The following is a 24,642-nucleotide window of genomic DNA, read 5'->3' as shown; positions in this document are numbered from 1 at the left end:
TTAATAAAATAGCTACTAATAAAATAGCTAATAACAGGAGGCCACAAAAACATATCTTCCCACAAGTCAGTGCAATATTTCTTAGCTTCAATGGGACATGGCAAAAGTCATGGGATATGATACTAGTTTCTGTGTAATGACACGTGGCATGTTAGTGTATTAATCACTTCATTACACAAACAAGGTTTTGATACAGCTATTAGGTGTAAAATTACAGCTCAATTTATTCATGCACAATTTGTATTTGTATATTTGGACGGTCATTAATCTAACCTCTCATCAAGGGCCACTTTCTGACCACTGGACACTATTGGCTGGGTATTTCTGGTTTGCCAACTATTCTTAACCCAGCAGTGACACTGAGGTGCTTAGCACTCTAGCAATGCTGGTGACACTAATACACTCAAACACAGCCTACAATATACTGCTATCCTGATGTTAATACACTGCATGAACAAAAGTGTTGGCCCACCTGATCATTCATTGTTTCTTTCAATAGAATCGCTATGATGATTTGATTGCATTCAGCAGAAAGAACATTAGTGAGATCAGGATATTGGATGATCACCACCTCATCTGTAACTTCCAGCCAAGTTCCATTGATGCAACTCCATCAATCCAGAGAACACAGATCCACTGCTCCACAGCTTAATGTAGAGGAGCTTTATATCCCTCTACGCCAGGCATGGCATTAGGCATGGTGCCAATACATGTATGTTTATCTGCTGCTGAGAATCCCCTTCAAATAAGCAATACTTCTTTATAGAGACTGGACAATCTGTTTTAGAAATGGTTGCAAATGGTGCAAAATTAATGCAACACTGGATTGAATTAAATCTTGTGACATCGCAGAAGCTACCACAGCGTATGCATGTCACAATCAAACCTAAAGGCGGTCCAACAACAATGACAAAAAAGGTTACACACACCTATATTTCGTTGGACAGCCTTTAGCTTTGATTGCGGCATGCATTCGCTTTTGCGTCGTATCGATAATCTCTCTTCTGCAATGTCACAAGATTATTTTCAATACAGTGTTGCATTAATTTATCACCAAGATCTTGCAGCAGCATTGATGATGCAGTTTGGCATTGTCATCTTGGAATATTGCCGTGTGTATCATCAGGGAAGAAAAAATCTTCCATTGATGGAATAACCTGGTCTGGAATATTCAGCATATATTCAGGTAGCAGTCAGCTGACATCATTCTTTCAGCACAAACTGTTGCTGAACCCAGACCTGCAGACCAACTGCAGCAGCATCAACCATCAACCCCACATCATTTACTTACATAAATCCAGGTGGTGACTTATTTACTTATAATTTTTTTGACCAGGCAGTGTAGTTGACTTGACTTGACTTTTTGTATTGATCCTAATGTAATGTAATGCAATGTGATGTATTGCCTCGTGCACACTCTTAAGTGGCAAAAACATTCTGATAACCTGATGCCTGGGCCCTGTAACAGTGTCAGATTAATGACGGACACCCTTGTACACAGGGGTTTAAATGTCTGAGGCTAAGATAAGATATCCCATATAGGTTACCACCACCATTCCCCACTCTGGCATCACATCAGCCGCTGAGTGGCTGCTGGTGCAGGCGGCGTGACGTCACTCCCAGCCAGCCTCGCTCTCTCCCTCTCTCTCTCTCCCTCAGCCCGCTTTCCTGCTGCATCACAACATAGGGTAGCTAACCTAGCAGCAGCGCCCTGAACTCACTGTTTTTCAGCAGGACAGCTAGTTTTATTCAACCGGACGTGGCTTAAAAATATCGTCGGTTTCTGTAGTTATAAACCCGGCTAGCGTTAGCGAGTTATTAGCGCTGTGTGCGCAGGCAGCGAGTGAATAGTAGAGAGTCTGCGAGGGCTGCTGGTTCGTGTGTGTGTGTCTTTCAGTAGCGCCGTCCGAATCGCTGGGATATGGCCAGGCCGGAGCAGGTCCTGCTTCTGGAACCTCAACACGAGCTCAAATTCCGGGGTAAGACGCCCGCCCGGGCTGGGTGGGGGGCTGTGCAGGCGCGGGGCAGCACGCAGGGCTTCGTGTGTTTTGAAGGGGGCGAGGTAGGGTGGGTATTTTTGGGTGGGAGGGGGGTACTGCGAGATGGCGTTCATGATAGGCCTCGGTCCTGTAACGGTACAAGCTAGCTAGATAGCTAGCCGGCTAGGTTAGCTTAGTGGATGGCGAGCTGTGTTGTTTAGCTAACTTAGCTAATAGCTAACGTTAGGTTAGCTTGCTTGCTAGGTTGACATCCAGCGCCCCAACGCCCTTCACTTCACTTCAGTTCAGTAACGTTACAGTAACAGGAGAATGAGGAATAGACAGCTTGCTGTGGAGAGCTTAACCTGCAGCAGCTAACGTTATCTCAGCTAACCTAATGCTAATAAATTGTTAAGTTAGTTAGCTAACGTTAGCTTGTATAGGTTAGCTATAGCTGTAGTTGTGTGTGTAACAGTTGAGTTATATATTTATTTATAATGGAGCAGGTTTGACTAGACAGCTGGTGTTACTATCTTAGATAGTTTTAACTAACCCTGGCAAACTAGGCCTCTCCATCCACTCAAACGTATGAACTCAGTCAGTTTAGTCTTTCAGTAATAAAACTGAATAAAATAATCCATACCTGCCTATGTTAGCTAGCTAGCTAGCTAGGCTTTCAGGGCCTGTGCCTGGTTGCATTAGCTAATTTAGTTGTTTCCATTAAGAATGCCCTTAACAATTCCTTAAAGGTAAGTGTGTTGCAAAAAAAATGCCTTAAGCTAAGCGTTATCTAAGTATTTTCTTTAGGGAAACCCTTAAATGTTCCCTTAAATATTGATGCTTAATAATTCATGTAATCTTACATAAACTCTCTTAATGCTCTATTCTCTGAAAAGTTGTTTAATGGACCCCAAACCTCACCTAGGCTTGTCACAATAAGATTTTATTGATTAATATCAAACATCAGTAAGGAGAATGAGGGATAGACCGGCTAGTTATGTTAACCTAGCTAGCTAATCTAGATTGTTGGATATGTAACCAACTGGTTTATATATGTTAGCTAGCTATAGTTGTGTGTATTTACGAGGCTGAAGTTGGTTTGATATTCGCAGCTCCAGATTCGTTTGGCTCGATATTCGCAGCCTCGTATTCCCCGGCTGAAGTTGGTTTGATATTCGCAGCTGCAGCTTCACTGAACCACCGTGAACTAAAGGGAGCGTTCACAAACACCCGCTGTTTATATTAAACACCTCACAGATCAACACTGAAGGAGATAGAATGAAGAAAAGCAGTACAGCTGTTTATTAACAATGTAAATATACAATATCTTATTAAATGTAATTTTATATACACGACCTTCCATCACTTATTTTCTCCAGTTTTACTTACAACATGAATTTGCTGTTCTAGTGTAATTCATTCATTTCCTGAGTCAAAAATATCTGAAATAGAGATTTAGCCTCCTACTTTCAAGAAAACCTGGCATTATCCTGTCCGGAGCCAATTGTATATTGTAAAATATTTAATTACTGAATTTATAATTATATATTATAATAAATAATAAAAATATATATTTAATGAAATTATATTTTAAAAGCCATTGCTCTCAAAAAATATAAGGCAGATGTTCAAGTGTGATTTTGAAGAACTTTTTCATGTTGGGCCAGAACAAATACACATGATCTGAAGAGTTCTATTCTTCTAATTTAAGGAAAACCTGGAATTAGCCTGGCCCGAGCTGATTTTATACTTTAAAATGAACTGGCAACATGGAATACCGATCCATAATGCACAAAAAAATTGAATATAAAGCTGATGTTCCAGTGTGATTTTGAAAGACTTTTTTAATCTTGGGCCAGACCAAATACACATCATCTGAAGAGTACTAGTCTTCTACTTTAAGGAAAACCTGGAATTAGCCTGGCCCGAGCTGATTTTATACTTTAAAATGAACTGGCAACATGGAATACCGATCCATAATGCACAAAAAAATTGAATATAAAGCTGATGTTCTAGTGTGATTTTGAAGGACTTTTTAATCTTGGGCCAGACCAAATACACATGATCTAAAGAGTACTAGTCTTCTACTTTAAGGAAAACCTGGAATTAGCCTGGCCCGAGCAGATTTTATACTTTAAAATGAACTGGCAACATGGTATAACGAGCCATTTTGCACAAAAAAGCCACTGTTCCAGTACAATTTTGAAGAACTTTTTCATCTTGGGCCAGAACAAATACACATCATCTGAAGAGTACTGGTCTTCTACTTTAAGGAAAACCTGGAATTAGCCTGGCCCGAGCTGATTTTATACTTTAAAATGAACTGGAAACATGGAATACCGATCCATAAAGCACAATTTTTTTTATGTAAAGCTGATGTTCCAGTGTGATTTTGAAGGACTTTTTCATCTTGGGCCAGAACAAATACACAAGATCTGAAGAGTACTAGTCTTCTACTTTAAGGAAAACCTGGAATTAGCCTGGCCCGAGCTGATTTTATACTTTAAAATGAACTGGCAACATGGAATACCGATCCATAATGCACAAAAAAAACTTAATATAAAGCTGATGTTCCAGTGTGATTTTGAAAGAATTTTTAATCTTGGGCCAGAACAAATACACATCATCTGAAGAGTACTAGTCTTCTACTTTAAGGAAAACCTGGAATTAGCCTGGCCCGAGCTGATTTTATACTTTAAAATGAAACTGGCAACATGGAATAACGATCCATAATGCACAAAAAAATTGAATATAAAGCTGATGTTCTAGTGTGATTTTGAAGGACTTTTTAATCTTGGGCCAGAACAAATACACATGATCTGAAGAGTACTAGTCTTCTACTTTAAGGAAAACCTGGAATTAGCCTGGCCCGAGCTGATTTTATACTTTAAAATGAACTGGCAACATAGCATACCGATCCATAATGCACAATTGTTTTTATGTAAAGCTGATGTTCTAGTGTGATTTTGAAGGACTTTTTCATCTTGGGCCAGACCAAATACACATGACCTAAAGAGTGCTAGTCTTCTACTTTAAGGAAAGCCTGGAAATAGCCTGGCCCAAGCTGATTTTATACTTTAAAATGAACTGGCAACATAGCATACCGATCCATAATGCACAGTTTTTTTTATGTAAAGCTGATGTTCTAGTGTGATTTTGAAAGACTTTTTCATCTTGGGCCAGACCAAATACACATGATCTGAAGAGTACTAGTCTTCTTCTTTAAGGAAAACCTGGAATTAGCCTGGCCCGAGCTGATTTTATACTTTAAAATGAACTGGCAACATGGAATAACGATCCATAATGCACAAAAAAATTGAATATAAAGCTGATGTTCTAGTGTGATTTTGAAGGACTTTTTAATCTTGGGCCAGACCAAATACACATGATCTGAAGAGTACTAGTCTTCTTCTTTAAGGAAAACCTGGAATTAGCCTGGCCCGAGCTGATTTTATACTTTAAAATTAACTGGCAACATGGAATAACGATCCATAATGCACAAAAAAATTTAATATAAAGCTGATGTTCTAGTGTGATTTTGAAGGACTTTTTAATCTTGGGCCAGAACAAATACACATGATCTGAAGAGAACTAGTCTTCTTCTTTAAGGAAAACCTGGAATTAGCCTGGCCCGAGCTGATTTTATACTTTAAAATTAACTGGCAACATGGAATAACGATCCATAATGCACAAAAAAATTGAATATAAAGCTGATGTTCTAGTGTGATTTTGAAGGACTTTTTAATCTTGGGCCAGACCAAATACACATGATCTGAAGAGTACTAGTCTTCTTCTTTAAGGAAAACCTGGAATTAGCCTGGCCCGAGCTGATTTTATACTTTAAAATGAACTGGCAACATGGAATAACGATCCATAATGCACAAAAAAATTGAATATAAAGCTGATGTTCTAGTGTGATTTTGAAGGACTTTTTAATCTTGGGCCAGACCAAATAAACATGATCTGAAGAGTACTAGTCTTCTACTTTAAGGAAAATCTGGAATTAGCCTGGCCCAAGCTGATTTTATACTTTAAAATTAACTGGCAACATGGCCTACCGATCAATAATGCACAAAAAAATTGAATATAAAGCTGATGTTCTAGTGTGATTTTGAAAGACTTTTTCATCTTGGGCCAGAACAAATACACATGATCTGAAGAGTACTAGTCTTCTTCTTTAAGGAAAACCTGGAATTAGCCTGGCCCGAGCTGATTTTATACTTTAAAATTAACTGGCAATATGGTATAACGAGCCATAATGCACAGAAAATTTGAATATAAAGCTGATGTTCTAGTGTGATTTTGAAGGACTTTTTAATCTTGGGCCAGAACAAATACACATGATCTGAAGAGAACTAGTCTGCTACTTTAAGGAAAACCTGGAATTAGCCTGGCCCGAGCTGATTTTATACTTTAAAATGAATTGGCAATATGGAATACCGATCCATAATGCACAAAAAAATTGAATATAAAGCTGATGTTCTAGTGTGATTTTGAAGGACTTTTTAATCTTGGGCCAGAACAAATACACATGATCTGAAGAGTACTAGTCTTCTACTTTAAGGAAAACCTGGAATTAGCCTGGCCCGAGCTGATTTTATACTTTAAAATTAACTGGCAACATGGCCTACCGATCCATAATGCACAAAAAAAATGAATATAAAGCTGATGTTCTAGTGTGATTTTGAAGGACTTTTTAATCTTGGGCCAGAACAAATACACATGATCTGAAGAGAACTAGTCTGCTACTTTAAGAAAAACCTGGAATTAGCCTGGCCCGAGCTGATTTTATACTTTAAAATGAACTGGCAACATGGAATACGGATCCATAATGCACAAAAAAATTTAATATAAAGCTGATGCTCTAGTGTGATTTTGAAGGACTTTTTAATCTTGGGCCAGAACAAATACACATGATCTGAAGAGAACTAGTCTTCTTCTTTAAGGAAAACCTGGAATTAGCCTGGCCCGAGCTGATTTTATACTTTAAAATGAACTGGCAACATGGAATAACGATCCATAATGCACAAAAAAATGTAATATAAAGCTGATGTTCTAGTGTGATTTTGAAGGACTTTTTAATCTTGGGCCAGAACAAATACACATGATCTGAAGAGAACTAGTCTGCTACTTTAAGGAAAACCTGGAATTAGCCTGGCCCGAGCTGATTTTATACTTTAAAATGAACTGGCAACATGGTATAACGTGCCATAATTCACAAGTTTTTTTATGTAAAGCTGATGTTCTAGTGTGATTTTGAAAGACTTTTTCATCTTGGGCCAGAACAAATACACATGATCTGAAGAGTACTAGTCTTCTTCTTTAAGGAAAACCTGGAATTAGCCTGGCCCGAGCTGATTTTATACTTTAAAATTAACTGGCAATATGGTATAACGAGCCATAATGCACAGAAAATTTGAATATAAAGCTGATGTTCTAGTGTGATTTTGAAGGACTTTTTAATCTTGGGCCAGAACAAATACACATGATCTGAAGAGAACTAGTCTGCTACTTTAAGGAAAACCTGGAATTAGCCTGGCCCGAGCTGATTTTATACTTTAAAATGAATTGGCAATATGGAATACCGATCCATAATGCACAAAAAAATTGAATATAAAGCTGATGTTCTAGTGTGATTTTGAAGGACTTTTAATCTTGGGCCAGAACAAATACACATGATCTGAAGAGTACTAGTCTTCTACTTTAAGGAAAACCTGGAATTAGCCTGGCCCGAGCTGATTTTATACTTTAAAATTAACTGGCAACATGGCCTACCGATCCATAATGCACAAAAAAATGAATATAAAGCTGATGTTCTAGTGTGATTTTGAAGGACTTTTTAATCTTGGGCCAGAACAAATACACATGATCTGAAGAGAACTAGTCTTCTACTTTAAGAAAAACCTGGAATTAGCCTGGCCCGAGCTGATTTTATACTTTAAAATGAACTGGCAACATGGAATACGGATCCATAATGCACAATTGTTTTTATGTAAAGCTGATGTTCTAGTGTGATTTTGAAGGACTTTTTCATCTTAGGCCAGACCAAATACACATGATCTGAAGAGTACTAGTCTTCTACTTTAAGAAAAACCTGGAATTAGCCTGGCCCGAGCTGATTTTATACTTTAAAATGAGCTGGCAACATGGTATAACGAGCCATTTTGCACAAAAAAAGCCACTGTTCCAGTACAATTTTGAAGAATTTTTTAATCTTGGGCCAGAACAAATACACATGATCTGAAGAGAACTAGTCTTCTACTTTAAGGAAAACCTGGAATTAGCCTGGCCCAAGCTAATTTTATACTTTAAAATGAATTGGCAACATGACATGAAAGCCATTTTGCACAGAAATAATGAATATAAAGCATTGATTTTGAGAATACCAGAACACTTCATCTCATGTGTATTTGGTCTGAAAAAAAAGTCCAAAATCATACTGGAATATCAGCTTTAAATAATATTTTTTTTGTGCTGCCATGTTGCCAATTAATTGTGCAGTCTAAAATCAGCTCGGGCAAGGCTAATTCCTGGTTTTCCTTAAAGTAGAAGACTAGTACTCTTCAGATCATGTGTATTTGTTCTGGCCCAAGATTAAAAGTCCTTCAAAATCACACTGGAACATCAACTTTACATAAAAAAATTGTGCTTTATGGATCGTTATTCCATGTTGCCAGTTCATTTTAAAGTATAAAATCAGCTCGGGCCAGGCTAATTCCAGGTTTTCCTTAAAGAAGAAGACTAGTACTCTTCAGATCATGTGTATTTGGTCTGGCCCAAGATTAAAAAGTCCTTCAAAATCACACTAGAACATCAGCATTACATAAAAAAAATTGTGCATTATGGCTCGTTATACCATGTTGCCAGTTCATTTTAAAGTATAAAATCAGCTTGGGCCAGGCTAATTCCAGGCTTTCCTTAAAGTAGAAGACTAGTACTCTTCAGATCATGTGTATTTGGTCTGGCCCAAGATTAAAAAGTCCTTCAAAATCACACTAGAACATCAGCTTTACATTCATTTTTTTTGTGCATTATGGATCGGTAGGCCATGTTGCCAGTTAATTTTAAAGTATAAAATCAGCTTGGGCCAGGCTAATTCCAGGCTTTCCCTAAAGTAGAAGACTAGTACTCTTTAGATCATGTGTATTTGGTCTGGCCCAATATGAAAAAGTCCTTCAAAATCACACTGGAACATCAGCTTTACATAAAAAAAAATGTGCATTATGGATCGGTATGCTATGTTGCCAGTTCATTTTAAAGTATAAAATCAGCTCGGGCCAGGCTAATTCCAGGTTTTCCTTAAAGTAGAAGACTAGTTCTCTTCAGATCATGTGTATTTGTTCTGGCCCAAGATTAAAAAGTCCTTCAAAATCATACTAGAACATCAGCTTTATATTCAATTTCTTTGTGCATTATGGATCGGTATTCCATGTTGCCAGTTCATTTTAAAGTATAAAATCAGCTTGGGCCAAGCTATTTCCAGGTTTTCCTTAAAGTAGAAGACTAGTTCTCTTCAGATCATGTGTATTTGGTCTGGCCCAAGATTAAAAAGTCCTTGAAAATCACACTAGAACATCAGCTTTAAATTAAACTTTTTTCTGCCTTATGGATCGGTATTCCATGTTGCCAGTTCATTTTAAAGTATAAAATCAGCTCGGGCCAGGATAATTCCAGGTTTTCCTTAAAGTAGAAGACTAGTTCTCTTCAGATCATGTGTATTTGTTCTGGCCCAAGATTAAAAAGTCCTTCAAAATCACACTAGAACATCAGCTTTATATTCAATTTCTTTGTGCATTATGGATCGGTATTCCATGTTGCCAGTTCATTTTAAAGTATAAAATCAGCTTGGGCCAAGCTATTTCCAGGTTTTCCTTAAAGTAGAAGACTAGTGCTCTTCAGATCATGTGTATTTGGTCTGGCCCAATATGAAAAAGTCCTTCAAAATCACACTGGAACATCAGCTTTACATAAAAAAAATTGTGCATTATGGATCGGTATGCTATGTTGCAAGTTCATTTTAAAGTATAAAATCAGCTCGGGCCAGGCTATTTCCAGGTTTTCCTTAAAGTAGAAGACTAGTACTCTTCAGATCATGTGTATTTGGTCTGGCCCAAGATTAAAAAGTCCTTCAAAATCACACTAGAACATCAGCTTTATATTCAATTTTTTTGTGCATTATGGATCGGTAGGCCATGTTGCCAGTTAATTTTAAAGTATAAAATCAGCTTGGGCCAGGCTAACTCCAGGCTTTCCCTAAAGTAGAAGACTAGTACTCTTTAGATCATGTGTATTTGGTCTGGCCCAAGATGAAAAAGTCCTTCAAAATCACACTAGAACATCAGCTTTACATAAAAAAAATTGTGCATTATGGATTGGTATGCTATGTTGCCAGTTCATTTTAAAGTATAAAATCAGCTTGGGCCAGGCTAATTCCAGGTTTTCCTTAAAGTAGAAGACTAGTTCTCTTCAGATCATGTGTATTTGTTCTGGCCCAAGATTAAAAAGTCCTTCAAAATCACACTAGAACATCAGCTTTATATTCAATTTCTTTGTGCATTATGGATCGGTAGGCCATGTTGCCAGTTCATTTTAAAGTATAAAATCAGCTTGGGCCAGGCTAATTCCAGGTTTTCCTTAAAGTAGAAGACTAGTTCTCTTCAGATCATGTGTATTTGGTCTGGCCCAAGATGAAAAAGTCCTTCAAAATCACACTAGAACATCAGCTTTACATAAAAAAAATTGTGCATTATGGATTGGTATGCTATGTTGCCAGTTCATTTTAAAGTATAAAATCAGCTTGGGCCAGGCTAATTCCAGGTTTTCCTTAAAGTAGAAGACTAGTACTCTTCAGATCATGTGTATTTGTTCTGGCCCAACATGAAAAAGTTCTTCAAAATCACACTAGAACATCAGCTTTACATTCAATTTCTTTGTGCATTATGGATCGGTATTCCATGTTGCCAGTTCATTTTAAAGTATAAAATCAGCTCGGGCCAGGCTAATTCCAGGTTTTCCTTAAAGAAGAAGACTAGTACTCTTCAGATCATGTGTATTTGGTCTGGCCCAAGATTAAAAAGTCCTTCAAAATCACACTAGAACATCAGCTTTAAATTAAACTTTTTTCTGCCTTATGGATCGGTAGGCCATGTTGCCAGTTAATTTTAAAGTATAAAATCAGCTTGGGCCAGGCTAATTCCAGGTTTTCCTTAAAGAAGAAGACTAGTACTCTTCAGATCATGTGTATTTGGTCTGGCCCAAGATGAAAAAGTCCTTCAAAATCACACTAGAACAAAAGCTTTACATAAAAAAAATTGTGCATTATGGATTGGTATGCTATGTTGCCAGTTCATTTTAAAGTATAAAATCAGCTTGGGCCAGGCTAATTCCAGGTTTTTCTTAAAGAAGAAGACTAGTACTCTTCAGATCATGTGTATTTGGTCTGGCCCAACATGAAAAAGTTCTTCAAAATCACACTTGAACATCTGCCTCATATTTTTTAAGCGCAATGGCTTTTAAAATATAATTTTATTAAATATATATTTAATTATTTATTGTAATATATAATTATGAATTCAGTAATTAAAATAAATATTTTACAATATACAAAATTATATTTAATAAGATATTGTATATTTACATTGTTAATAAACAGCTGTACTGCTTTTCTTCATTCTATCTCCTTCAGTGTTGATCTGTGAGGTGTTTAATATAAACAGCGGGTGTTTGTGAACGCTCCCTTTAGTTCACGGTGGTTCAGTGAAGCGGCAGCTGCGAATATCAAACCAACTTCAGCCGGGGAATACGAGGCTGCGAATATCGAGCCAAACGAATCTGGAGCTGCGAATATCAAACCAACTTCAGCCTCGTTGTGTATTTGTATATATTTATTTATAATTGAGTAGGGTTGCTTAGGCAGCTGGTGTTACCAACCAGTTCAGAATCGTCCATGCCTGTATCAAGATGCATCTAAGAATTGAATGTTCACCCACCCCTACATACATAGATGTCTACATCGTTATAAGGTTGCTACAACTTTGTCCAAAAGTTGCATGTGAAAAATGTTTCATCTCCAATGTCACAAGGTTGTAACAACCTCATCATTACTTTTCACTGTCCAAACATCTGGTCATGTTCTGTTATCGGACTGCAGAGCATAACATACAGGCCTGTAGGCATTTATATAGTACAAACCCCAGGTTTTTGAGTGTATTATTTTAATGAAACCCCATTTCTCTTATCACTGTGAATTGTTCACAGTTTCATCAATAATCAGGATTACAATTAGCAGCTCTAACATTAGGATATGTTACAGGTGAGATTGCCCCCATGGTTTACACACTGTCAAAAGGTTTTAAATATTAAGAACTTACTTTTATGTGAGGCAGAATTTTGTTCCATATTCGCCTCTTTGTATTCCAATTATACCTTCTGCCTTAATTGGTGCAGCAGGTCATGACCCCTTTGATTGGCTGATCTAATTCTGTGCCTCAAACCACACTATCTACCCTACTTACCAGCCTAGTCATATTTTTTTCTCTGTTTTAAACACACTGAGTCTTTGTTTAGTGTGCATATGTGTGGTGAAATCTCCAGCATTCAACTTAAAAATTTTGAGATTACTACTTTAATAAATGTAATATATTAAAGACTCTAATGTCAAAAAATGAAAATATATGTACATACAGCACTGGCTTTGTTTCTCAGTTATGTGTTAACCAAAGTTAAGCTTTGGTTAGAGTGCTGAGTTATTGTACGGTATTATTGACATTTCTAAAACATCTCTTAACAAGTTAAGTTTATATGTATTATCATGTGTACCAGATATAAAGCATAAAACCCACAGTTTGGATCCAATCATGGTTGATTATTTTTTGGAGCACTAAAAAGGGAAAAAGAGACTTCTCTGTCTCTCTAATAAAGTACTAGATTATTTTCATTTTAAGAAATGTGTATTGCCACATAGCGAGTTGGACCAGTCACTTTTTGCGTGGGCTGAGTGCTGTTCTTTCGTTGTGTGTATGGGTTTTTGGGGTAAAACCCTTTACTTTTGCTTTTCCCTGGAAGGTTTGATAGTTTTACACATTTTAAAAGTAGCCAGATATGTCCGATATGATCAGATTGCAAGGTCCATATTTCCATATTTATTATAGCATTTAAACAAGGAACTGCTGAGTCCTGTGACTTGCCTACGAATTGCGTGTGAATTATCATATGATCTTGCTAAATACTGGTTGATCATGCCGAAAAATTGACTAATGCCAATACATGGCTGATCAGTCAAATGATTAAAGGCTTTTTGTATAGTCCTTTTAATGAATAAAAATGAAGTATTCGGGCAGTGACTGTTGTAATGCATCCTTTACGTTGGAATAAATGAGTTAGTTTGGCCTTAGATCTTAAACCTTTAGGTTTAATTCCAACATGATTTCCAGTGGTACTGCTTCATTCCATTCCTGTCTGTCAGTTTCAAAGAATGTGCCCAAATACGGACAAAATGAGCAATAATAAGCCATGTTATGTGTGTTTTTACCATATCTCAGCTCTGTATCGTATTGCATCATGTTTTTGACGAAGCCCATAGATGCTTGTTAGGCCTCATTGTGCTGATAGTGATTGAATTTTGCGTTTGAGGCCTTATTTTTTTACTTTTTTATTTTAGATTTTATTAGATTTGCAATACAGCTAGCTGTCTTATTACTGTTCACATGAAATGACCTATTTAAAAAAAAAATCATGGCACTCAGTAGTGCAGTAAATCTGCTGTTTCCATTTCTAGTTCCAGACTCGCAGCATGAGCTTGACTGAAAGCTAAAAAAATCCCTAGTCTTTTTTTCTTCTTCCTCTTCATGTACTCTGTCAGAGCAGGTCCCCAAGCTCTTATCCACAGCTACACTGGCCCATACTTATCTGTTTGTCATTTTTTTCATCCCTCATTCCTGCCATTCATTCCTTTTCACTTTTAACTACCAATTGGAAAACACTTGGAACCACTCAGGAGGTTGCCATGGTGTACCAGAAACAACCTAGCAACACCTTAGCAACCCCCCAACTGTACTGTAACAGCTCTTGGCAACATCTTAGCAACAGCCATCTGGCAACACCTTAGCAACCAACAGCTTTATAGTAGTAGCACCTAACCATCTACAAAGCAACGCCCATACAAAGCAACTGGGTAGCAATACCATAGAATCCACCAGGGAATACCATAGCTTATGTGGGAACCACTTAAGCTGCATATTTATTTTACATTTTCATTAGGAAACACATATTTCTAGTTATTACTACATAGTCACTAAAACAAATAATGAATGCTTCCGGTTTTCTCCCATTGTTGACACAGATGTGCAAATGCACACATGCAGCTTGTCTAGTTCCTGTAGAAAAGTTTTGCCATTAGAATAGGACTCTCTGAAGCAGATAAACGGATAACTGATAAACATAAACTGATTTGTAGGATGGTGTGATAGCAAATGAACTGTGGAGCAGTGAAACTGTGTCCTCTGCAATGATGGTGCTCCATCCAATTCTAGATGAGGTGTGGTGGTGATTATCCAACATACTGATCTTGTAATGCTTTCTGTGACATATTACCAGTGTTTAACCTCATTCACAAGATAACACCTGACAATGTATACAGGTGTACACAAATTATAATTGCTATGCAATTAGTCACCCAAGTTTAGAGCTTTCTTTGGAAGCTAGGAGTGTAATTTTTTAAAAGTTTTCTTTCTTGATCTGTCTGTTAACAGGTCCATTTACAGATGTGGTTACCACAACCCTAAAGCTTGCTAACCCCACAGACAGAAATGTGTGCTTTAAAGTGAAGACGACTGCCCCACGCCGCTACTGTGTGCGGCCAAACAGTGGAGTGATCGATGCTGGAACCTCCATTAATGTATCAGGTATGTAGTTAAACTTAGATTTACACTTACACATACATTTATGTTGTACCTCCAGCTGTAGCTAATAGTGCTGTTACACTTACTTTCATTTAGAGAATTAAAACTAGTCTTGAAAACAGTGATTAAAGTAGATGCTGCTGCTGCTGGTAATACCATATGGCAATATTTAGTATTAGCAGTATAGCGGCAATTAAATTTATCAAAATTACTAGTATAGTGACAACAAGTTTGATCTGTAAGACAAATACAGTTATTTTAACCACTCTTGAAGCCTGTGGTGCTGAAAAAAACTATGTAGGTATATAATGCACAAGGCTCACTAAAATGCAAAGAAAGACCTTGAAATATCTGGTTTAGATGTATTTAATGTAAAAAAAAAAAATACAAACTTATAAAACTCAGATGTCTTGAAAACAGACAAAACCTGCTCAGTATAAATGCACTTTTCCACTCCTAACATTAAGCTGTGTGGTCTTTCCAAGTTTCAAGGGTGACGTTGCTGTGTGTGTTAAATAACTTTTACCCCTTTATAAAGTCAAATTGACTATTGATTGTTCAGTTTAGTCTTTTTTCTCACTCGGATACTGAAATAGCTTCACCTTAAGCAGAGTTTGATTAATCAGCTGATAAAGTGAATCTGCAGTTCAGGGGAAATTTGCCAACACTGGTCTGTGTCAGCAAGAGACTCTCCACTGTAAGACTGGAATTCCAGAACTATGGTTGCATCTAGAGTTCCTCGCTGTGACTTTGGGGCACTGACCAGCAGAGGGGACTGTGAGGTTGCAATCTATAATTAATACTATCCTGTGAGGCCTGAGTAAAATAGTAAAATGGGTTTTTTTTCTTAGGCTAGTTTAGTTTTTCCCCTAAACATCTCATTCAATTCAAACAAAATGAGTTTAAAATAATAATAACGGTAATAAAATTGCAGTTTTAGACTTCAGTTTTGTAATGTCACTTTTCAATTTAATTCAACTTTGCATTGTACTGATCCTTGCTTCTACAATACAACAAAAGAATGTTATGCTAGATCTCGGGTACAGTAATAGATACTGTAGACAGTAGTGCAGAAAGACATTAGTACAAGACAAAGCACAAGGTGAATAGACAATAAGTACAATAGACACAGGCAATAAATACAAGTATGTACATGTGTAATTAAGATGCAGTTATGATAAGTTAATATAATTGAGCAATGTTTTTTTGGGATTCTCGATTACAACTTTAAATCAGTTTGTTAACAGGCAGCACCATTTAATGTGATGTGCTAGCTATTGTTTCCTTTACGTTTAACAAAGAAATATATACAGCTCTGGACAAAATTAAGAGACAACTTTAAAATGATTTTACCAAATTGAAAACCTCTGGAATATAATCAAGAGGAAGATGGATGATCACAAGCCATCAAACCACCAAACTGAACTGCTTGAATTTGTGCACCAGGAGTAAAGCAGCCTAAAGTTATCCAAAAGCAGTGTGTAAGACTGGTGGAGGAGAACATGCCTATATTAATGAAAACTGTGACTAAAAACCAAGGTTATTCCACCAAATATTGATTTCTCTTAAATATTGAACTCTTAAAACTTTAATGAATATGAACTTTCTTTTCTTTGCATTATTTAAGGTCTGAAAGCCCTGTATCTTTTTTGTTATTTCAGCCATTTCTCATTTTCTGCAAATAAATGCTCTAAATGACAATATTTTTATTCGAATTTTGGGATAAATGTTGGGATATGGGCTAAGTGGTTGGTGTTCATATATCACTGTTAAACATCAGTGTATTAAGCCATATAAAGGCTCCATTTGTTTGATTTAAATTTGCTTTCTGTGTGTTGCAGTGATGCTACAGCCCTTTGATTATGACCCCAACGAGAAGAGCAAACACAAATTCATGGTGCAGTCTTTAATCGCTCCACCTGACATGACTGACATGGAGGGAGTGGTGAGTACTGATCCAGAAACAGAAAAAAGGGTCCTGCTATTTACAAATGTTGCGTTACACCTCCAGAACTAGTGGTTTAATGGATCAGGGATGATTGCTGCTGCCTTACGGTTCTGGATGCATATTGATGGACTAATTAATTACTATATGGGCTAATAGCCAAAATGTATCTATAACAGTGTAACCTATTACATTACATTACATTACATTACATTTGGCAGACGCTTTTGTCCAAAGCGACTTACAATATTGAAGTGCAAATAATAGAAGAGGTTAAGTACAAAAATAATAGAAGTTAAAAATAAAGCATCTATAGATAGGGCCTTAAGGAGGTCAGAGGGAAATAATGGGATAGAGATCCTATTACATAGCAGTGTGGATTTATAGTAATAATTATTTATAGTAATAAATCTGGCACAGGGCTGCATTGAAAACATACAGACTGAGCAGTTGTCACAGTTCACATGAACCAGTTTGGTTTGTAATACTTTGTGATGAGAACCGTAAACCACAGTAGTAATGAAGCCTTTAGTCTAAGGCTATTTTCTCGCAGGGTAAAAGTGGCCTAAATCCAATCTAATTCACAATTTTATGTTTTTTTTTTTACTCGTCCTCTTCATGATCAGTGGAAGGAGGCCAAGCCAGAGGAGCTGATGGACTCTAAGCTGCGGTGTGTCTTTGACATGCCAATCGACAATGAGAAAACGGTAGCGGTGCTGATATTCTTTAATTTTTTGCTAATCTACATAAACAAAATTTCTTAGAAAGTTATTAAAAATTACATTGGACTTTTACTGTAGTTTACTAGGTGTGTGTCGTGCTGGGTATTATATTTAATGATATTAGAATGATTAAATAATCATTACCAATAATTCTAATGCTGTAAATCTCATTTTGGTTTGACCCCTTCATCAGTACAGTCACTGTAAACTGTAAAGAATATTCATATTATTAGTTTGTTGTTGGCTCAGGTTGGATATGACATTTTCTGATGATTTTGTATGTATGTGTGTTTGGATCAACAGCATGACATAGACAGCAATAAGATGATGTCCTCTAGTCTTTTGAAATCCGAGTCATCCACGTTGTCCATGAAGTCGATGGTGTCCAGTCTGGACGATGGAGAGGTGAAGAGGATTATGGAGGAGTGTAAGAGACTTCAGATGGAGGTGCAACGACTACGGGAAGAAAACAAACAGATTCGGGTAAGCATTGTGTTACCCAGAATGGTCTGAAACATCTTAGACTAAAAAAAATCTGAATTGTGAAGCCACATAAAATGCACCCAGTGTAAACATACCCGAAATGCATTTAAATTACATTCAAGTTCCATCACTAAATCCACTTCAGGAGGTGATTTCGTTAATGCAGTGTAAACACATCTGTCTGTTCAAGACTCATTTACGAACTGAAACTCCTTTACATGCAGAACCTCACTAGTCATGTGGGTCTGTAAAATTCTATTTTAGAATTTTGGTAGATTTTTAGATTTTAGATCTTATTATTATTAGTTAATTTTTTGTGTTTAAAATTGGTGTACTTGCATATGAAAAATAAAACTTTTAACACTAATTGTTGTTACAGCAGTATATACTACTGCATGTGCTATTTCTAATTTGTGTTAAAAAGTGGGTTTTATTTCATATTGCAATGAAGATTGTTATTGCAAAAATGTCTTGAAAGATCGTGATTTTAGTATTTTAGGACCATATCACCCACCCCTGCTACCAAGTGTAAATCTCTGTGGTTTAAATCTTCTCATGATACAATCCAGATATTATTCACATGAATATACCAGGTGTAAACTCTCAATATCCAATCGTAATTGAATAACGAGTCTTTTTAATGTAAATTTAGCTTAAAAAGGGTCACAATCTGTTTCTTATTGTATCACCACAGCAGGAAGATGACGGTCTGCGAATGAGGAAGAGTACAGTGATGGCAGCTCAGCATTCTTCATCTTCATCAGTTACAGTGAAGGAGGAAGGCTTGAGCATCAGGGTGATCGCTCTTATTGTGCTCTTCTTTGTCATTGGTGTCATCGTTGGCAAATTACTCTTGTAAAGGTTGAGAAGGGAGCGGCAACAGCATGCATTGTGGATGAAACATACAAACAAAACAAAAAACAGCGGATGCAGATTTTTTTTCTTTCTTCAATTGGAATGCCATATCATTTTGGTAGTGTTTAAAAAGGTCAAATTAACGGAAACCATTTACAAGGAGAAACCATTCATTTCATCTCATGTGCAAATAAACATTCAAGGGGAGACGAAAGCTGAATCAGTTCCTACAAAACTATAACAATAATGGCATTGTTCTGGCCTACATCCAAAATGATTAAAGTAAAGAAAAGTCTATTTAAGCTGTTCTAATGAGTTTTATAACACCAGATACCCTAGATGTACAACAAATGTTTAACTGCATTTGGGGGAATGTTGATTATTTTATCCCTTTTTTTATTGAGGGCTACAAATGCAAGCTCCTTATTATCTGTAGAAACACTAAAGCTCTATAAAGTGTTATGTATGCATCCGTCCGTCCTTGAACACAGACCTCCTTTATGAAGTAATTTAAGATTTAAAATGTCAGCGAGGAGCCTGGGAGTGAGGGAGTGCAGGGCTATTGTTACTAAATGATTAAAAAAAAACTAAATCAAGATGAAGAAATCAATGCTCCCGGTGTTGAGCTTTGCACAGACCGAATTCTCTGTTGTTACGATCAAGGTAGTATTACATGTAATATTTCTTTTTTTTTGCTTTTGTTTTTTTGGCTTATCTTATTTAAATTTTTTGGGTGGGGGGCGGGGGTTGATAAGATGATTAGATGATTGATCGCATGTCTCCAACACAAGCAAAGAAGTGTTTTATTTGAATAATTTGAGCTGCTTTTGTAACTCTACAATTATGCCTCACACAGCCCTTCAGCACTGCTCGCTCGGTTCATTCATTTATGCTACATGTGAATTTAAATGTGATATTTATGTTTTTATTTGTTTTAGCTATATATAATATAATATAATATGATATAATAAAATAATGCAGCTACCCTGCTTCGCCATCAGAGCACAACTGACCATGCTTTCTCTGGGTGGGTAGATGGCAGATCTCTCCCTTCATCATACGCGTTGTGACGCTGGCTGATACAGGCATCTGTTGGCTGATGTATCAGAGCTGTGGATCCAGCGCTTTCCCCTGAGAGAGTGTTGGCTGACTGGTGATGCTGCTGTTGTGTTTATTAGTGGCAGTTTGAAAGGCAAGAGGTATTGGTTCATTTCACATGCATCTGATGAGGAGGCATGTTGCTGTATTTATCCTAATAATGTTGGGTTGGGAGCATTTCAAAAGATGGAGGGAGTCTTAGGTCGCGTTCACATTACAAGCCATGTTGCTCAAATCAGATCTGTCCCTGAAACGCTGTCTCACTTATATACATAAATACCTGTATAAACGTTTTCTTCTTCACCAACGACAAAAAAAAAACTCATATTTGAGAGACGACTCGTAGCTTTATAAAGGGAAATGGATGCTTTAGCAGCTCATATGTGGAGAAACAGCAAACAGCTGGTCTGAAATTCATGCTCAGGTTGAGGAGGTGAAAAAGAAAAAAAACAAATAGCCAGGCGGTTTGCTTTTGCTGTTTTTTTTTGCAGCTACAGCTGCACAGCTGCAACAAGAAGCATGTAGCGCTAATGCGTAAAAGCAAATAGATGCATGAATTCTGATTTGACCGTTCACATTCATGTCGCATGTTCATGAATCGAATATGTTTCCAGTTTAGGACCACATATGAAAGTGGCTCAGATCTGATTTAAACAAAATAAATAAATTAGCGCGTTCACACAGCCATGGAAAAAAAATCAGATCTGAGCCACATTGAGCGAAAAAAAAAAAAAAAATCAGATTTGAGTCACTTTAGCTTGGTAATGTGAACATAGCCTAAACGAGTGGGTGGGTTAATTGGCTCAGATAAATTAGGGATAAATTTGCATACAGTTATTACAAATTATAAAACTATCATTAAGCCTGAGATCTGTCAGAATAATGCTTTAGGTTACTGTAACTCTCAGTAACGGCAAATTTTAAAACTTTAGTTGAGGACCTCTTGCCTTGTGATGCTCTTTTCAGAAAACACACCCGATCCACAGCTGACACTATCCCATTAATCTCTCTTCCGATCTCTTGTGCAATACTGCTGGCTAATCAAATTTGTTGCAGTTTTGTGCCACAGCATTAAAAAACACTCTCAGCTCCCTAATGGCCTGTCCCATGCACTGCTCACGCTCATGCTCATGTGTTGTCAAGCCATGCCATCTTGGTTCTGATTTCAGATACAAATGCATGGCTCAGATTGCCTTGTGAGTTCTTTGTGTTGTATGTTCTTACACTGGTTGATCCTGCTGCGTTAGGCTGTAAAGACCTAACTACCCTCTACCATTTTACTCACCCCATTCTTTCTTTCTTTTTTTCTTTCTTCCATGCCCTCTGTTTTGTTTTGATGATTTTTTTGAACTAAGTTATAAATAAAGATTTTATTGCACAGCACTGTTTCTATGAACGAAATGCACTGCATCTGAAGAAACGTTTCCTCAGTATCTTCCCACGAATCCACTTCGTTCTTTCATCCTTTTCACAGTATTTGAGACATAAATGATAACATCTAACAAAAAAATAAGTAAGAGAACTGTACTGTAAGGGACCATTTTGTGACCTGATGTTTTTGTCTCATGGTTTTTCTGTGTGTGGAGGGATGTCCTGTTCATCTTTTTTATCCCCTGAAGGCGATACTTTCAGTATGCCATCTCATTTCTACTACAACCGATTACTAAGAACAGAGAAGCTTAAAACTTTAACCATTTGTTTTGCGAGATTAAGGTTCAGGGAGTAGTCGTAGAGTAAGTCGTACTTATGAGTTTATGAACTGCGGTTTGCTGTAGAGCTGTGGCATAGGATGGATGGCTTTGGAGGCTGATGCACCAGTGAACTGGCTGATGAAAACTCTGAAAAGGAAAAATGGAAAAAAAAAACAAAACAAAAAAATGTCCTTGTGCCCCAAACCTTCACTATGATGATGATATAAAGCAGAAGGTGAACATTTTGTATGTATATAAATAGTTAAGTCTATCTAAGATGAATAAGATATTCCTAGTCAAGTAGTCTATTATGGTGTAAAAAGAAACTCCCAACTTTGTTGGACTATGTAGCATCTTAATAAATTCAATCAATAAAGCCCCAGACATAACTCTTTTTGTGATGTCCTTTGTTCATTTTTTTAAGCACCAAGTGCAGGAATGCCAGAACGCTCGTGCACAATGCTAATGACTAGTTGCCAAGTGAAATGAATTGCTGCTGTTTTTAAAAGATTTTATTACTGAAAGAATTAAAAATATGTAGCTTTTGTGATGAAATTACTACTTCGATATGCAACATAAACAGGCCTTTTACATGTTGAGTGTATTTATTTAGCAGCTCATTATCCCAATGCAAACACAAGGCTATGTTCACACAGCAGGTAAAGGTGGTTTATATCTAGTCAATGTAAAAGAATATTATAACCTACCTTTAGTATTGTTTTTGTCTGCTTCAGAGGCTCAAATGGTGTTAGTTATTTTTTGTTAAATTATTTAAAGCAGCAATACATTATGTATTAGGGTCAATATCAGTTGATATATCAAGTTCTGTCGCAGCGTAGTTGTTTAAATTTTACACAAACACTAACTACATTTTTTGAAGAATTAATACAATATTACAAAAATATTTTTTTTTTATTAAAAAAAATAATTAGGTATAAAAAAGGTGTTCATTTTTGCTATTTTCATAGACAATCTATTTAAACATGTTTTTGGGAACTTCCCCTTTAAGAAAGTAACATTTAAAAAAAGTAACATCTTTAAATTGTTTTATTTTTCATTTATTTCTGCATGTTCAGCAATTATGAATAATATAAAGTGCAAAAAATCCATTGGCAAAAACTAGACAAAATATATGAAATTTGAGATTTATCATATTAAGCAAAAAAAATAAATAAATAAATCCAAGCCCATGGATTTAGCCATTTTTTATTAGTAAGATTTCTAAAAATAAGCAATTGTAAAGTCTCAAAATGAAATAAGTGAAATAAGACTTCAATTAAACAATAAATATTTTTAGTTAAAATTACTTATTTGCAGTGTAGCTTAAAGAGGTAAAGCTTAAGCTGTACGTCATGTACTAGAAAATTATCAAGCTAATTTATTATATTAATTTTAGAAAATCAAAATGTACATTTTAAAAGAGAAATGAGTTGTGATTAACCTGGCAAAATATGATTTCTGTGTATAGAAATATTAAATCTTAAAAATGCTTTTAAAAATATATTTTAGGATTAAACAAATAACTTTTGATGGCCAAATAACAGTTTTTTTAAAGGACCCAATTCCTATTGGGAAGCTTTTCCTAGGGGGATTATTTTATTTGGAAAAACACAAAATAAGAATATATTTCTAATCATATCACTAATACTAATACTAATTCTATAGAATAATCCAGGTATAGTATTAGGTATACTCTCCCACAATCAAAAGTACATATCACACAACAACCTGTAAGCTTGTGATATGTGGTGGAGTCTGTCTAAAAGTCTTGTTCTGTGTGAATATGGGGAGGAATGTTGGTCCCACTGGTACTGAGGAGCAGATTTAACAAGTCCAAGAATGAGAAACAAGAACCAAGGTTCTTCCCGGTTGATGTTAATCCAGGGAATCCCGGCTGGAGCTGAGAGGAATCCTGTGGTGTGCTGAGCAGTAATCTGTCCCCTGCTGACTCTGATCCAGATCCAGTTCTCAGGAACACACACCGACACACAGCTAAATCTCCCTCTATAGGGACTCGCAGTAATAAATAGGAACAAATGAATTCTGTGCATGTTGAGTACAGAACATAAAACCAGCAGATTTCCCAACTTAAAAATGAGCCAAAGACACACTGAGAATACCAGAGAGAGGGAGCACTCAGTTATTCAACCTAATTCTCATTTAAAACCTTTTGAGTCCCCCTGAATTAATGTAATAAAAATTTATGTCAATTTTAATTAATGTAACTGACTTTATAATAATTTACATCCTGTATTTTGGCACTGATGCAGACATCCTGAATTGCAAAAAATAATTTTAGGAAGATACCCCCGGACCTGGACCTGGGTACACAATGCTAAAATCACTATAACAAACTGTACAGCGGGCAAGACTACTACTAGACATGGATATACTTTAGAGTAGTCTGAGGTAAAATCATTTTTAATGGGAGCCATGATGCTCCTGAACGCATCCTATTCAGAAGGGGGAAAAAAAAAAACACTGCTCGCCCACAATAAACACTGATTGGCTGACTCACACAGACTCTTTGCAGAAAACTGGCCAATCAGAACACTCTGTTTTGCATGCGCTTCATGAATATGCACATGAGGGGATTGGATTTCTCTTTCTCTCTTTTTCACATGCTTGTGAACAAATGCTGTACACAGTGTGTCCTGTAGGGGGAGCTGAAAGCACAGATTACACTTCCCGACTGTTGGGGAGCCTATATGCAAAAATCTGTAAATGTGTAATTAACATTGATAGTCTTAAATTTTAGGCAAATTTACCCTGTGTATATAGTTTTGAAGTTACTCAAATAACAAAATTTTATTTTATTTAAGTTCTGAATATGGCATAAAAAAAACATAAAAATGTGAAAATAAATATGTGAAAAATACATGCAGCTTCAGTTCCAGAGGAAGCAAAATGTCAGTCTGGAAAACCTGTAATGAAATGTGTCTACACGTGCCTTGTTTTCTCAGATTATGT

General features: G+C 36.5%; 1 protein-coding gene across 1 annotated transcript; it reads left to right on the top strand.

Moving 5' to 3' along the window:
• Nucleotides 1-1,640: 1,640 nt before the first annotated feature.
• vapb (VAMP (vesicle-associated membrane protein)-associated protein B and C) lies at nt 1,641-22,061 on the top strand. The gene is made up of 6 exons (XM_007244161.4): nt 1,641-1,979; nt 14,729-14,881; nt 16,720-16,823; nt 17,450-17,530; nt 17,849-18,028; nt 18,723-22,061. Exons 1-6 carry the CDS (start codon nt 1,922-1,924, stop codon nt 18,885-18,887), a joined length of 741 nt encoding a protein of 246 aa, XP_007244223.1. The 5' UTR covers nt 1,641-1,921; the 3' UTR covers nt 18,888-22,061.
• Nucleotides 22,062-24,642: the final 2,581 nt, after the last annotated feature.

This window comes from Astyanax mexicanus, chromosome 5 (assembly GCF_023375975.1).
Source record: "Astyanax mexicanus isolate ESR-SI-001 chromosome 5, AstMex3_surface, whole genome shotgun sequence".
In the NCBI taxonomy this organism is placed as follows: domain Eukaryota; kingdom Metazoa; phylum Chordata; class Actinopteri; order Characiformes; family Acestrorhamphidae; genus Astyanax; species Astyanax mexicanus.
This window is presented reverse-complemented; position numbering and strand designations above follow the sequence as displayed.